A 16,509-nucleotide genomic window follows, 5' to 3' on the forward strand; every position below is an offset into this window, starting at 1 on the left:
CTGTCATCCCAGGGGAAATTCCAAGCTACCAGGGGGTCACGCACACTGTCATCCCAGGAGAAATTCCAAGGTACCAGGGGGGTCACGCACACTGTCATCCCAGGGAAAATTCCAAGGTACCAGGGGGGTCACGCACACTGTCATCCCAGGGGAAATTCCAAGGAACCAGGGTGTCACGCACACTGTCATCCCAGGGAAAATTCCAAGGTACCAGGGGGTCACGCACACTGTCATTCCTGGGGAAATTCCAAGGTACCAGGGGGTCACGCACACTGTCATCCCAGGGGAAATTCCAAGGTACCAGGGTGTCACGCACACTGTCATCCCAGGGGAAATTCCAAGGTACCAGGGGAGTCACGCACACTGTCATCCCAGGGGAAATTCCAAGGTACCAGGGGAGTCACGCACACTGTCATCCCTGGGGAAATTCCAAGGTACCAGAATATAAATCCAGGGGATAACAATACTTGCCAAAATATATATAAACGCATTCATGTTCCTTCCCATCAGGCAAATGCGTATTATGGTCGATTCATGTATTTTGTGTTTCTTCTATTATTTGTTACAAACTATTACGAAATTCTGAACTAAGCAATGATTTGATAACTCAAATACCTACCTGTATTATTGTTATTAAATTTGATATGAAATATTTGAGTTTAAATACAAACTTAAGCCTGTTTTACTTAAAATCAGTAAGTTCATTAGCACATGGCATTGGCAGGACTAAATTTGCCGTTAATTTGTCAACATCAATTTAAATTGTAATTTTTAAAATCCTGATGTTGGTGATAGACGAAATATGTTGTATCTTTAACATTTTGAAGTTTGTTAGTTACACAAATTTTAACTTATGCGCGCATTTATACACAGGGAGTTATCAAAATGAACGGAATTGTACAATGATCAGCCATTGCTAGATGGATCACCCTCATTAAATATATTAAACATCTCTGGGGATGAGATGAAGGGGGTGGGATGAGAAAAATAACATGAGACCATTTTGTGGATTAAAAAAACTCAATTTCCCCCTTGACAAATCATGATACTGTTTTACAAACTTTGTCTATAAATTCAACCAATTGGAAAATTTTAGCAGCAGCATTCTGAATTTAAGGAATCCAGGCTTTATAAAACATTATTAGTAATGATTAGTAACAAATTGTTATGTTAGTTTAAATACACAAAGTGATAAATTGTTAAAAAAGCTAGACTTATAATAGTTATTTGCAGTGTGCAACCTTTATTACCTGTTTGAATTGGCCTAGCACTATAAGCTGTTAAGCCTGGATCGATGAGACTATTGGTTGAAGGTGAAGGAGAGTTAGTTGGTGGCAGCATGCCTGAAAATTATAATGACAAAGTAATATTTCTTCTTATTAAATATTGTATAGCAGCCTGTGTAAAATTAGCACATTTGTTAATTAGCATTAAGCTGTGCCTACACTATCAAACTATGTGACAAAAAATATGATGTGCCTATATATGGACATGATGATGTCATATCACTACCATATTTGAGCATATCACTACCATATTTGGGCACATCATACTTTTTTTGTCAAACCAGTTTGATAGTATAGACAGAGCTTTAGAGGCATTAAATCATTATTTAAATATATAATAGTAATCTAATAAATAAAATATAATAATGTATATTTTCATGATTATACAGTGTGTACGGGATAAAAAACATACAGTATTTCATTACAAAAAATAATATAATTAAAAATTCGATTAAAATTAGATCTATTTATACAAACACATATTTACATAAATAACTGAAATTGTAGAGAAAATATGGTAAATAAATACAACAGCCTTATCATGCGTTTGAACAGTTGATAGACAATTACCACCATGCTACATATTCATATCTAAATTTTTTTTAAATAGAGTCTGTGTTTTTTTAGATCCCTTGCATGATTGTGTTTCTAATAGACAATATGGACTGGATGGGTCACCCTTATTAAATAAGGTTTAAAAAAAACAACAACAAAAACACATGATCTGTGTGTCCCAGGCAGGTAGAGAATTGTAGGGGTGGGGTGTCAACAAGTTAAAGCTAGGTTTGAAAAAATTAAGTGCGTTCAGATATCCAGTAGGTATTGATGAAATTAGGCTTTTTCAGCTATCCAGCTTGGGTGGTTGACGAGTTAAAATTGGGCCTAGCAGAACTCAATAATTTCCATTGGCGTTCTCCATAAAGTTGTGCATAGAAATCAACAAATATTTGCATGACATTTTGTGTACAGAATATTGAAGATAAGGAACACATCTCAAAAAATGCTTCCAAAAAAATATATTTAAATTTTATTTAAGCTACAACCTCTGTGCCATTTATTAATTAATATATTCTCTTTCAATCATTTTGTTGATGATTTTGACTGCTGTCTGACTCATTTTATAACTACAGTACATCCACTTGAAATAAAATACAGTGGAGAAAATTCAAAACAATGAGAGAAAAATAAATGATATATCAAGAATTTAGACATTTGAAAAAAAAAACCATGGAAAATGGTAGTGGTTAATAATTTCCGGACACAGTACATTCTAAATGCATACATCATCCAAACACAAGAGGGAGAAGTCATGACAAACATCCAAACACAAGAGGGAGGATTCATAACAAACATCCAAACACAAGAGGGAGTAGTCATGACAAACATCCAAACACAAGAGGGAGGAGTCATAACAAACATCCAACCACAAGAGGGAGTAGTCATGACAAACATCCAAACACATGAGGGAGGAGTTATGACAAGCATCCAAACACAAGAGGGAGTAGTCATGACAAGCATCCAAACACAAGAGGGAGTAGTCATGACAAACATCCAAACACAAGAGGGAGGAGTCATAACAAACATCCAAACACAAGAGGGAGGAGCCACAACAACAGGAGGAATGGGTCATGACAGATATGTCAAAAAAGTACCAGATCTTGTTTGGCGAGTAGGTGTTCCGCTAGGGGACACAGAGGGTGAACTGAAGAAAGCTTCCAGATCAGCGACGGCATTACCGCCAGATTCTAAGCCACCCTCCGGTTCTAGGATGCTTGGAGTCCAACTGTGGCGTTCATAGCCACGTGACGGCGATCCTATGCTGGGTTGTGCTGTGTTCATAAACGGGTTGGTTGGTGCCAAGCCTAGAGAATAGAAGCCTCATATCTAACAGGGCTATTTAGCTTCATCTTTTAACAATTAAATTATTTTTAGTTATAAAAATAATCATACATATTTACATTATGAGATTACTAATGAATAAAAGCAAGTTATTTTTCAGGTGGGACACGAACCTAATATCTCAAATAACAGGTGTGGAATCATACCATCAGACCATTAAGGATCTAGGTCAAGATTAGTACCTATATACCGTGAAATTTGGTAAACATAATTATATATATATATGTGACCTTATATAGCAAAACACTATATGTTGACAATGTAGGAAACAAAATAAATGCATTTCTTATAATTTTGATCACAACATTAACAAATGGAAATTTAATTCAATGAAGTAAAAAACAAAATCTGTAGTGCTTTAAATACGTTTAATGTGCAAAACATTGAAAGATTGAAAATACAAAAGAAAGAGCAACTTAATATTAAAAACAGGTATGCTATACTTTGTGTATTATCACCACCAAGAAAGCTATCAACGATGCTGGCAGGAGCAGATGCGCTATTTCCCACGTTGTCATCGAATGGCGAACGAGGGCGTGGTACTTTCAAAGCACGACCGACTATCCACAGAATCAAAACAAGCGAAGCATGTAAAGACAAAGAAGTGTAAAGCAAACCAAGTGTCCGAATAAACAGAACGAGAAAAAGAAAGAAAACATTACTAATAACAATGTATAGCTATGAAAAACTTTTGCAGTATTTTTAAAAATGAAATAGTATTCATACATTGCAGTAACAATAAAATAACAAAAATAAAATATACAGTAATAGTAAAACACAATAATGAGGAGTTGCATAAACGTTATATAATCAGTAGCCAATCACAATTGATTTACTAATTATCAACTCCTTTCATCCAGTTAGCAATATTTTTGACAACTGACAATATTTGGTTCAATCTAGTTTAGGTTGGTTTAACTGGTTCAATCTAGTTTAGGTTGGCTTAAGCTGGTTCAATCTAGTTTAGGTTGGCTTGAAATGGTTCAATCTAGTTTAGATTGGCTTAAGCTGGTTCAATCTAGTTTAGGTTGGCTCAAGCTGGTTCAATCTAGTTTAGGTTGGCTTAAGCTGGTTCAATCTAGTTTAGGTTGGCTTAAGCTGGTTCAATCTAGTTTAGGTTGGTTCAAGCTGGTTCAATCTAGTATTTTATCCACAAAAAAAAACAAGGACATTCTGCACACAAACTATAGTTTTGTTTTATACGCACACAGGCATTTAGGCACAAAAAACCAGTCATTAAACCTTTGATGCGTGAAAGTACCGGAAATTGGAACTATACTCATTAGGTTAGTTTTCGTTACTCACAGAATTAAGTTTGATAAAATTCTTCAGGAATATATAGAAACTTTTTTAAAATCTGTTAATATATCCTGTTAATATATGAATATTTATGGTTGATGAGTATTGGAAATGGATTTATTAACGTACAGTTTAGTGTGATGCGCTTGGCACAAGCCCGTCTAATTTTCTGTAATAATATTATTAGAGCAAAGTAAATGATTAAAGCCTGTCTACATTATCAAACTTTATGTGACAAAAAAATGCGCCCATATATGAACATGATGATGTCATATCACTACTAAATTTGGGCATAAACCTACCATATTCGGGCACATTTTTGTCAAACAAGTTTAATAGTTTAGTAGACAGAGCTTAAGAATAAATGCGAGTGTATGTAAAGCGAAGCATTATCATGCAAGTGTCATGTGATTGGTGCTGATCCGATTGGTCTTACCGTTCGGTGAGCTCCAAGGCGAGCCGCTCGGCATGCCAGGGTGCATCATTTGTGACTGCGCCTGCAATGTAGCCTGGACGACAGCCATTGGATTCGGTGTTAAGCCCATGAGATCTTCTGACGGTTTACTCGTCGGCTGTGGTTGTGATGAATCTAAAACATGAATGGCTGATTTTATGGATGATTTTCATGACGTATGTAAAGCATTTGAAAGAGCACATGAGATTTGACTTAATAATGAAGATTGGCAAGTAATATAAAACTGTAGCACTAAAGATTGAGATTATTTTGGTACTGGACCTGTGCCAGGATTTTAACCCAAGATTCTGTTAAGCAAGCATGTTCACCACTAAAGCATGTCACTATGAGAATGGTTGGAGCATGAAATTGAAATGTAACCATATTTTATTTCTTTCCCTCTCTTTTAGTTTTGGAAAAGATTATGGGAAAAAAATTGTCAATTGTCAATAACAAAAGAAAGGGATTTTTTGTCCAAAAGTCAAAATCACATTGTATTTTCCTAGAATAGAATAACACACTGCTGGTACTGAATAAACATGGTACACGCCCATCTTGTTGTCTTTGTTTAATCATGGATAATTGAAGGCAAGAAACAACCATTTCCCAGCCAACCATCTCATTTTAGAAAATAGCGCTGATTACCGATTTTATAAGTTCATATATTATCCAGTGGCAGATCCAGGATTATGAAATAGGGGGAAAGAGAGACTCCAGGGCCTAAAAATGGCAAATTTTAGGTGCTGAACTGAAATTAGTATCCTATCTTTTGCATTACAATTAGCAAAATTTAGAGGGCCCCCTCCTCCACCTTGGATCAGCCTATGCTTATTCACTGAGGACGAATTGCCTTCTAAACTTTCTGCCATTTTTATTTACACACATTCACTTTTCTGGACCCGAAAATGTTAATATATTTCAAAGACTTACTCGTTGTGGCAACACTAAATAAATCTTGACTAGGAGGTGCGGTAACTGGAGCGGTCACAGCCTGTGGTGGCGCTGATGTATTTGTAAACGGAGAGGTCACAGCCTGTGGTGCTGATGTGTTTGTAAACGGAGAGGTCACAGCCTGTGGTGGCGCTGTGTTTGTAAACGGATTGTTACTTGTTGGTGCTGCACTCAACTCAGATACTGGAGGAGATGTATGGGTTTGCTGTGGATAATAGTTAATATTATGTTAATTAATATATCATAATAATAATTATATGATTTTTGTTTTCATTTTTTGTTCATATAGACCATTCCATCATTTAACTCTGATTATACTCTCCATTTCACGAATACAAACATCCATTATGTTAATAATAAATAATAATAATTTATATAGCGCACATATCCACTAAAAGTGCTCAAGGCGCTAAAGATTTAAAGATTGTCCCCTGAAAAACATTTTTGAAAAATAACTTGGTAAATTAACACCCATGACCATAACTTGGAATTTTAAGTCCAGGATGGGGCTTATGACCGCATCTCATTTGTGATGTTCTTACCATCTTCATGGATGCAAGTCTTAATTTTTCTTCTTCTAACGCTTGCTTCTTTTCTTCAGGGTCAATGTTTGCTAGATTTGATGTGAATGCACTCACTGCTGTAGCAATAGTGGCTGGCCTACAAGAAAACAAAAATATAGACGGATTCATTGCGATGGAGCTTTAAGCTCTCTGTCTACATTATCAAACTAGTTTGACAAAAAAAGTGTGACGTGACCAAATATGGTAGTGATATGCCCAAATCTGGTAGTGATATTACATCATCATGTCCATATATGGGCACATCACATTTTTCTGCCATATAAAGTTTGATAGTGTAGACAGATCATTAGAACAAAACAAGGGCAACTATTCAAATAGGGTACTACACAGGTCCCAACTTGGAACAATAAAATATTGGGATACTTAATACAAAACACTAAACCATAATTTATGTCATCAAAAACCTTTAGTTAACCTCGTAGTGGAGCCTAAACGGTAAACTTATGAACTATTGGGATGAGAGACAGGAGAAAACTCTGTTTGACGGTTATTGTGAAACTGGGAGGTCTGTTTTGCATTCTGACAAAGGTGCCATTTTATCTTAGGATGAGTTATTCTAACAGGTGCTTTACGCTTTATTCACACTATATTCAAATAGGGTCTACATCCCCCACCCCGCTCTTCCAAAAATACAAATCCTGTAACATTGACAGGATCTTAGATGATCAAGAACACGGAGGTACTCATATTCTTTCCCTGTTTAAGTGCAGAGCCAGATTTGTACACTGTATCCAAACCTAATGTTTAGTCCTTATTCAATTTTAATTTATAAAGCTCTGTCTACACTATCAAACTTTATTGTGACAAAAACATGTGATGTGCCCATATAAGGACATGATGGTGTCATATCACCACCATATTTGGGCACATCACACTTTTTTTGTCAAACTAGTTTGATAGTGTAGACAGGGCTTAAGACAATTAACAGCCTCAAAACTGTGCCTATGCCATAATCGGCTTGGCCTCCAGCATACAACCTTATTTACTGTATGTTTGCTATTCGCATCATGTGGATGCTAATGATGACATACCAATTTATATCGTTTTACAAAGCTTACTGTTCATTTAAATTAATACTGTCAAAACAAATACTGAAAACTAATGGTTGATTTATATCATTAATTACAGAGTATGCTTAGAATAGAGAACATTACTTACTTTACCCATTGCGTTTTTTTACTAGACTCCATAGACTGAACATGTTGTTTTAACGCATCGAGAAGACTGCTTGGAGCCTAAGAATACAAAATATGAAAATCAATATTTTAATTACACACAGATTTTTATGCGCGATATAAAAAGCTATTTACGAATATAATTATAAAATCTGCATAATCATGTGTTTAGAATATTTTTCATTTAAATGCAATTGAAGCATTTTTGTTGATTTTCTTTTAAATATATCATAATGAATGCTTTACTCTTGTATGAAGTATAACAATTTTATAAATACACACAGATTTTTCTAGCATTCCGAGTAAAAATGAATTCACGTCAAACAATCCAAAACGCTTAATAAATTATAATAGTGTACAAGTTTTGCTTTTTTTATAATAGGATGATTATTGTACTGTAATTAACTACTACTATTATTAATATTATTATTATTTATATTATTGTATTACAATAATCATCTTGTTGATGCAGTACCCGCTGCTTTCGTGGGGCTTGAATCCAACCATAGCTCAGTGGTCTAGAGGTACAGTTAAAACGCTAGTGATTTCAAAGTCGTGGATTCAGTCCTGCCCGAGAATTGCATTTTTTCGCAAGTGTTCTCAATGAACAGCTAAAAGGTAGACTATAGACTCTAGTTATTGTCTTTTTATGATTGTTCCACCAGTCAAGGTTTCAATTTTAGCTTGTTAAGAATTTAAGTATGAAACGCCATGTGTGCCAAACGGTAGTAAAGGATTGATTTCTTTTAACAAATAAACTTATAATATATTATGTGAAGTTATGGTTGGTTTATCATCAATTATCAATCTATTATATAGCAATTAGTAATATAACTTTGCTAAAGTATAGAACTATATACATGCAAAATAATATCAATATTAACTAAAAGAACTTAACTAATATTTTAAATTATAGTAAGAATGTTAAAAAATGTCATCATGTAAATATTGTTAGAAAAGTGATTGGTTAATATGTTGGTGAATAAGTGACAACATTGAAATGTCATTGGCAGATATATATCGGACTTGCTAATTAGTATGACAAGCAACCCATCTGACGAGCCCATCTGACGAGCCCTTGTAATTTTATAAAGACTTAATTGATTTCTAAAAACAAATTAATTAAAAATACACAATATTAAAAACACAGATTAATCTGGTTTAAATTCACCCTTATTTTATGTTTTTGTCACACCCACCTAAAAAAAACCAACAAAAAAACCCAATCCTGAATCTTTACTATGAATATTCCTTAAGCTCTGCCTACACTATCAAACTTTAGGTGACAACAGAATGATGTCACATGCCCATATATGGACATGATCATGTCGTATCACTATCATATCTGGGTACATCACATAGTGTAGACAGAGCTTTAAACTAATCTTCAGACAATTTACACTCACAAAAATGAAAAATGCACATATAAAATTAAAGAAATGTTATTAACAAATTCCAAAATATCCCAATAAACACACAATCACATTTTGATAAAATCTCAAAATGTTAATAAGAAATTATATTGTGCATGCAAACCCATTCTAATCTATTCTAAATTATAATTCAGAAATTCTTTAAAAACAAGTTAATGCCTATTGATTAAAGATGATGTTTTGTGGTGATGACCGATTTAAACAAACCAATGGAACTATTATAAACATGATGAATGCCATGGCAACAATGACGACGACAATGAAAAAAATACACAGCCCAAGTATTTTTCATTTGAAATGACCGTCATTTTTCAGCTATTGTCCACCTCAAATGTCCACTTGACCAAATCATATTTTAATATTTAAGAGGGTAAGGACAAAAGGTTAAAGGTTAAAAATCGTAAAACACAAAGTTAAAACATAATTATAATTACAGAATTATATAAAAGGGTTAGTTAAAAATAGTTTATGAAACCGTTTTAAAAGTTATGTTAATTGGTATATTAGTAGTATTTTACCATGGTAAGCAGTTATAATAGGTTATATAATATGAAGATTTGAATTATAGTTTTGTTTTGGTTGTACCAGATAGAGAAGCAATCTAAAAGCCAAAGATATTTAAATTAATTTAACTAAAACAACGCAAAGAAACTGCATGTATTAAAAAAACGGAAAGATGATATAACGCAACAAAAAAAAACTTTATTAAACTAATAATTTGTGCCGTAAATATTGAGTATATTGCATGTAACTATTAACATAAATTATCTATGGTGCATTTACAGTTGTATGAGATATTATTCTCTACCTGTAGAAGATCGGTCAGCCATTGCAAACCACTTTCTAAGCTGAGAGCCTATTGGAAAAAGGTCAAATTTTATCAATGGAATACGTCACAGGGGAAGAAGCTAATTAAATAGAACTGATTTGTTGATTACATTGCATCAATTAGTATGCATGAATGATTTTTTAAGTTAACCTGATTCTCCGAAAGAAATATTACTATTAATTGTAGTGTACTGTACGTCAATCTAAATTTGTTGATGTATGCTAAATGATAAATCAAAACTGCTGGTTGTATTGATTGGAATTGATAATAGGATTGACCATGATGATAATTATAATGATGATAATCAATATAACAGATAATAATCAATATAACTGATAATAACATGATGATCATCAATATGTTAATAACCAATATGATTATTTAATGAAGACAATAATCAATGATGATTTAATATTTAAAATATGATAATAACGATATGATGATAATGATTCAAGATGATGATCAATATGATGATGATGATCAATATGATGATGATGATCAATATGATGATGATGATCAATATGATTATGATCAATATGATGATTGTAATCAATATGATGATGATGATGAATATGATGATGATGATGAATATGATGATGATGATGAATATGATGATGAATATGACGAAGATGAATATGATGATGATGAATATGATGATGATCAATATGATGATGATCAATATGATGATTGTAATCAATATGATGATTGTAATCAATATGATGATGATGATGAATATGATGATGATGAATATGATGATGATGAATATGACGAAGATGAATATGATGATGATGATGATGAATATGATGATCAATATGATGAATATGATGATACTAACAATATGATGGTAATCAATATGATGATGATCAATATGATTATAATCAATATGATGATTGTAATCAATATAATGATAATCAAGATGATAATGATAATCAATATGATGATGATTGTAAGCAATATGATGATTTGTATTACAAATCATCATATTGCTTACAATCATCATATGATGATTTGTAATCAATATCATGATGATCAATATGATGATGATCAATACGATTATAATCAATATGATGATGTAATAAATATGACAATAAAGATGATAATGATAATCATGCCATGATGATCCTGAAGAATAAATGCTACAGCAATAATTATCTCTCTCAAAAATTGTAAATACTGATAGAATACTATTAAAACAATTTTTTTTAACAAATTTAAATAACTTAAGATTATAATTTATCTTTGAAGAGAGACGGAGGAAAAAATTCCTTTTACACATTTTAAATTTCTTACAAAATTGTACTCTCTCATAGAAAAGAATATTTTACCTACGGATAAAAAAATGAGAATTTATACAAGAAAAAAAAATTAATTTGATGCCTTTCTACCTGGTACAACCATACAAAAACTTTGAAAAGTTTTGTTCAAAAACAAGGGCATTCCTGTTGCAAACTGCCGAAAACAAAATATAAAAATCATCAAAACCCCAGGGCACTAATCAGTATGGAATAATTACAAAAAGTACTTAAATTGACCATATGGGTGACCAAATAAGGGCATGACCATCAATAACAATTATATGCAATAATGTGAATGATATTTGGAAATATAAGATTGAAAAATAAACAGATTAAAACAGATTTTAATTTCTGTGCTAAATAAACGTTTTTGCTAATAATAAATATTTTTTTCTAGCTGAAATATGAAAAAGAATTTATGCGAGAACTATACATCTTAGAAATCAAATTATAAACATATTATTATATACAACTTTGATTTTTTTTGTCAAATACTTTGGTATTCAATGAATGAAAAAAAGGTTTTATAGCCCATATAGTAGTTATCCCTTGTTTTTGCTCAAAAGTCTTTCCAGGCCAGATTTCTATAGTGAGTTTATAGCAGGGAAGAGTAACAATAATACAATATTTACTCTTCCCTGGTACATGTAGTAACCACATATAAATAATAATAAAGGCAGCCAATGCATTAGTCAAGTCTTGAGCATTGCAAGCTAGGAATACAGAAACTCACATTTTCAAAACTGATGGGAAGTTGCCTAAACTGGAATAAAATTTAAACAAAATATAACAGATCATAGTTTAGTTACGACTTAATTTGTAAATTAATCTATTTAAAAAGTACAATAACAAACACTGACAACTTCTTTACTACAGGTATGTCCTAAAATTTAATTATCTAATATTTCAAACATAAATAAAAACAAAAACATATTTAAACTTGATTAATGTAAATTCCTAATTAACCAAATCTAACAATTAAAAAAGTATTGTAATAAGGTGATTGTTTCCTAGATCTTGATGTGTAAGCTAAACATCGGCTCCAGAAAACAATGTAATCTTTACATCCTAAAGAATCTACATTATCAAACTAGTTTGACAAAAAAAAAATGTGATGTGCCCAAAAATGGTATTGATGTGCGCAAATATGGTTATGATATGACATCATCGTGTCCATATATGGGCATATCACATCATCATATCACATAAAGTTTGATAGTGTAGACAGGGAAAAGAACCATGTCAAAATGATTCTACTGCAGTTACTGCAGAAACTAAAATGAGTGTACTGCAATAACATTTGACCGTACTTTGCTTTAATGTAAAAGTTTATAACGTCAGTTACTACAATAAACAGTGCGTATAAAATAAATAATCTTGCTAAAAACAAGGTTTAAAGAGTAAACAAAATGTGGTTACTGCAGCAACTGCAGTATAATAATGTTGACATGATCCTTAATGTACTGTACAACAGTAGGTGTACAATATTCTACTATGACTAAAGTTCATGTTTATGATTGCAATCGACAAGTGATACATTTTTTCACCAACATGCACTAATGATTAAAATACAACACGCAGTAATTAGGTTGTACTAAAGTGCCTCCCATTGCATTTGCATTTTAAAACATAATATTCAAAATGTCAACATATTAACTTGTAGATAGATAATCTCTTTGATTGGAATATAGAAAAACAGATTTAGTCAATGTTTACTATTCAAACTTAGACCATTCCATTAATTAATATGGGTGAATTTATTATCATTATATTAAATCTATCTAGCCATGAGAATCAATGTATGTGATGATATTATTGCAACATAGGGTTTTTTGTTTTGAGATTTGTAGGTTATGGGTTTGTAGTTTACTAATTGTTATAGTTAAACAGTCCAATATGCAAGAAATAATAGTGGAGTTGTGGCTTGGTGGTTATGATGTTTGGCTACACACCAAGGGTCCTGGGTTCAAGTCCCGCCACATGTCAGGATTTTTTCTAAGGACAAAATTACAACTCCACTTCCAAAGACTTGTAATAAGACTTTGTTTTATGTAGAACATCTTGTGAACCTCTGAGGGTCCCTGATGAGATCAGCAATTGCTTGATGGATCATCCTCATAAAATATGGTCAAAAAAAAAAAAAAATACGCCCTTTTAAAAAAGGACTACTTTTACTTAAAACACAAGTCTAAAATATGGACCTTATTTAGAGGTTATACTAAAATAGTCTGAGCAATATGGAAAATAATAGTGAAAAACATAAAATTCTTCCAATTGCAAGCTGGCTTAATATAATTTAACTGAAAGAACGCAAGACGATTGATTTTCCTATAATCTGCAGTCTGTATCTAATTATACAAATTACTGAACTGAAGTGGTTACAAATAAAGGTAAATGATTGGTTGACACAACCGAAGGCTATTTAATTGGACCCTGGACAGGTCAAAGGTCACAATTTAAGACTTTTGAGTAATAACAAGGAAAGCAGAATGTAAACAAAGCACTCACAATTGTTTAATTTATAATTTTACTAGCTTTCAGAATATTTTGTTAAATGTTAGTTTGTTTAATTTAAATTTGTTCGACATTATGTTTAAACAATTTATTAGTGATAATTCTAGCACGAAAAATGTTAAAAGAAAAATACAACCAAAAATGAGAAACACTAAATGACAGTTCAACAGAATGAAGACCAGAAATGCACAAAACACTTGAAGTATAAACATTGTGAGAAGTACTTACTTTTGCTAAGTCTGGAATTTCTCCTTTATCTATTCCCACTTGCTACAAAAAAAAAAAAAAAAAAAAAAAAAAAAATTCCAAAAGTATTAAACATTGTTTAAACATGTATTTATCACCCCAAAAACATGAAAAATAAAGATTAATAAAATCAGATTTTGAATAGTCAATTTTGTAGTTTTAACGAAATGAATCAATTCCGGAAAAAAAAAAACGAAAACAATTATGTTTTCACTTATAAAATGACAAAATAAACCAAAAACCTATTGGCTGGTAGCCAATTTCAATATTTTTTTTGCTTTAAATTATAGTTTTTGAAGGTAAATAATATTTTTGGTGATCCAATTTTTGGTCAAAATGGATAACTATTATGTGACATTAACGGCATATTCAACAAAAACATTTTCAAAAATAATTTTTTTCAGGATAATACATCTTTAAGGTGAGGTCAACTAGAGAATGTTCCATTTTCAACTTAAAGGTAAAGGTGAGTCCCGTATTCATGCTGAACGTAGGGGAATGAGCTGTTAGGAGCTCATTGTACTAAACCTCGGCATTATGTGTTCCTTTCCACGCCGCCTTTTTTCTCCCTAGTTTTCAACCAGGTACTCATTTACAGCTGAGTGGACTGGGAGTTGTCGGGAATTGAACCCGGGTCTATCTGTATGACAGTCAAGTGTCCTAACCACTCGGCTATCCAACTCTGATTTTCAACTTAGAAACTACCAAATATTTTCAAGTGCATTCAATTTATATAGCGCCTTTACAAGGATCAAAGCGCTTTACAATGACCGATCATCTGGTGAACATAATTATTTCGGGAAAAGATGGGTTTTCAAGAGTTTTTTGAGAATTATAATTGAAGATGAGTCACGAATTATGATTGAAAGGTTATTCCAAAGGTCTGGGCCTAGCTTTGTGAGCATTTACTGTAACACAAATTGTACCAAAAGCATTTACAAATCTAAATCTCTTTAGTGCACTCTTTATTATGTTTTTCTTTTCTGGAGAAAAAAAAATTTACCTCTGCTACTTTTAGAAATTCGGAAACTTTGTCCATTCTGATGAGAAATTTCTGATAGAGGTCCAATGCAACTTTACAATCCTTTTTACACATTTCAAAAAATTTCTCTGCAAAACAAATAAAAAATATGTTATAATTCTACTTGTTTTGTTTAAATTATTAAATGGCTGTTTTAGGAGTATCTTTCTTGAATTTCAGACTAATGTTTACTTTTATCAATTCAGGTAAGTTTAATAGACCTATTTCACCGGAATAATAATTATGTTCTTAGGTTTTACAGACAAAATGCGCTGACATTTAGGATTTAAATTCTGCTATTTTCGTCTTTCGGGTTGTCTTACCTAGAAGGTTAATGATGCCATCGTTATAACAAGCAAACAATCGAATACAGTCTTTAAAAAGTAGCATGAAACAACCGGTAATAACGCCATTCGACAGTTGAGATGAATTTACCTGTAACAAAAAAAAAGATATAAATGTTAATGTTAAAAGGTATCTAGATGCATTAAACCATTATATGTTTTAATGTTCATACACAAAGATTGTGAATTACTCAAAGCGAACATTTGAGCAAAACCCTGACATATTCTAACCACTTAGATATCAAATGTAATAATTTAGCATGATCATAGTAGAACACATGAATCTGTAAAAGCGCTAATGATCACTCTGTACTGGGTTCAAAGCTTCAATGAAAATGCACTGTAGAGGGATGTTCTTATAATAGCTCTCCTTCGAGAAGGGCATGGGCAATTTTCGGTTTATCCAGGTAAGCTTGGCACAAAAATAGATTGTTGTTTTTCTTTCCATGAATAATTACCCTTTGCTATAGGCCTATTAAATTTCAATCTGTTATTTACTTTTACGATTCCAATAAATAAAGTACAAGTAGTAAAATAATCAAAACGCTATACATATCATAGCTCTCCTTCGAGAAGGGCATGGGCAATTTTCGGGTTATCCAGGTAAGCTAGGCACAAAATTGATTGTTGTTTTTCTTTCCATGAATAATTACCCTTTGCTATAGGCCTATTAAATTTCAATCTGTTTTACTTTTACAATTCCAATAAATAAATTACAAGTAGTAAAATAATCAAAACGCTATACAGTTTTGTCTATTTCGACATACAGCATTCAAACAAAATGTCGACAACATTCTGTGTAACCTTAATAAATTACTTATTATGAATAAACGAGCATTAGACACTTTTAGTACTGATAATGCATAAATATCCTGTTGCTAGGATACGACTTTAATGTAGTTCGCAAGGCTTTAGAATCGCAAGTTCTATTTCAGACTTCAAATAAGTAGCAAAACACTGGCTACTACCATAATAATAATCAAGGTGCAGTTAAAAAAAAATGAATTACAACAATCGTGACAATTTATAAAAATAGCAAAAGTTGGTTAAACATAGTAATAAAATTTAACATTAATATTAACACCTCCATTAATCATACATACGTGTAACCTTAATAAACCTTAACCTTAATACATTTTGCATTTAACAGGTCATTTTTACATTATTATCACATTATTA

At 32.1% G+C, this 16,509-nt stretch overlaps 2 protein-coding genes across 2 annotated transcripts in view; both read right to left on the minus strand.

The window, feature by feature from the left end:
* LOC144849016 (scavenger receptor cysteine-rich domain-containing protein DMBT1-like) overlaps positions 1-16,509 on the minus strand; it is a 113,640-nt gene that overhangs the window by 59,549 nt on the left and 37,582 nt on the right. The gene's annotated exons all lie outside the window — the stretch shown is intronic.
* LOC144848286 (phosphatidylinositol-binding clathrin assembly protein-like) overlaps positions 1-16,509 on the minus strand; it is a 37,368-nt gene that overhangs the window by 13,753 nt on the left and 7,106 nt on the right. Inside the window, exons 7-15 of the mRNA XM_078705000.1 lie at positions 15,310-15,421; positions 14,969-15,075; positions 13,948-13,989; positions 9,890-9,937; positions 7,632-7,708; positions 6,432-6,549; positions 5,869-6,094; positions 4,921-5,073; positions 1,251-1,343 (exon numbers count right to left, since the gene is read on the minus strand). Coding sequence (XP_078561126.1) covers positions 1,251-1,343; positions 4,921-5,073; positions 5,869-6,094; positions 6,432-6,549; positions 7,632-7,708; positions 9,890-9,937; positions 13,948-13,989; positions 14,969-15,075; positions 15,310-15,421 — 976 coding nt within the window. The remainder of the gene's footprint in view (positions 1-1,250; positions 1,344-4,920; positions 5,074-5,868; positions 6,095-6,431; positions 6,550-7,631; positions 7,709-9,889; positions 9,938-13,947; positions 13,990-14,968; positions 15,076-15,309; positions 15,422-16,509) is intronic.

This window comes from Antedon bifida, chromosome 7 (genome assembly GCF_963402885.1).
Source record: "Antedon bifida chromosome 7, ecAntBifi1.1, whole genome shotgun sequence".
Taxonomy (NCBI): domain Eukaryota; kingdom Metazoa; phylum Echinodermata; class Crinoidea; order Comatulida; family Antedonidae; genus Antedon; species Antedon bifida.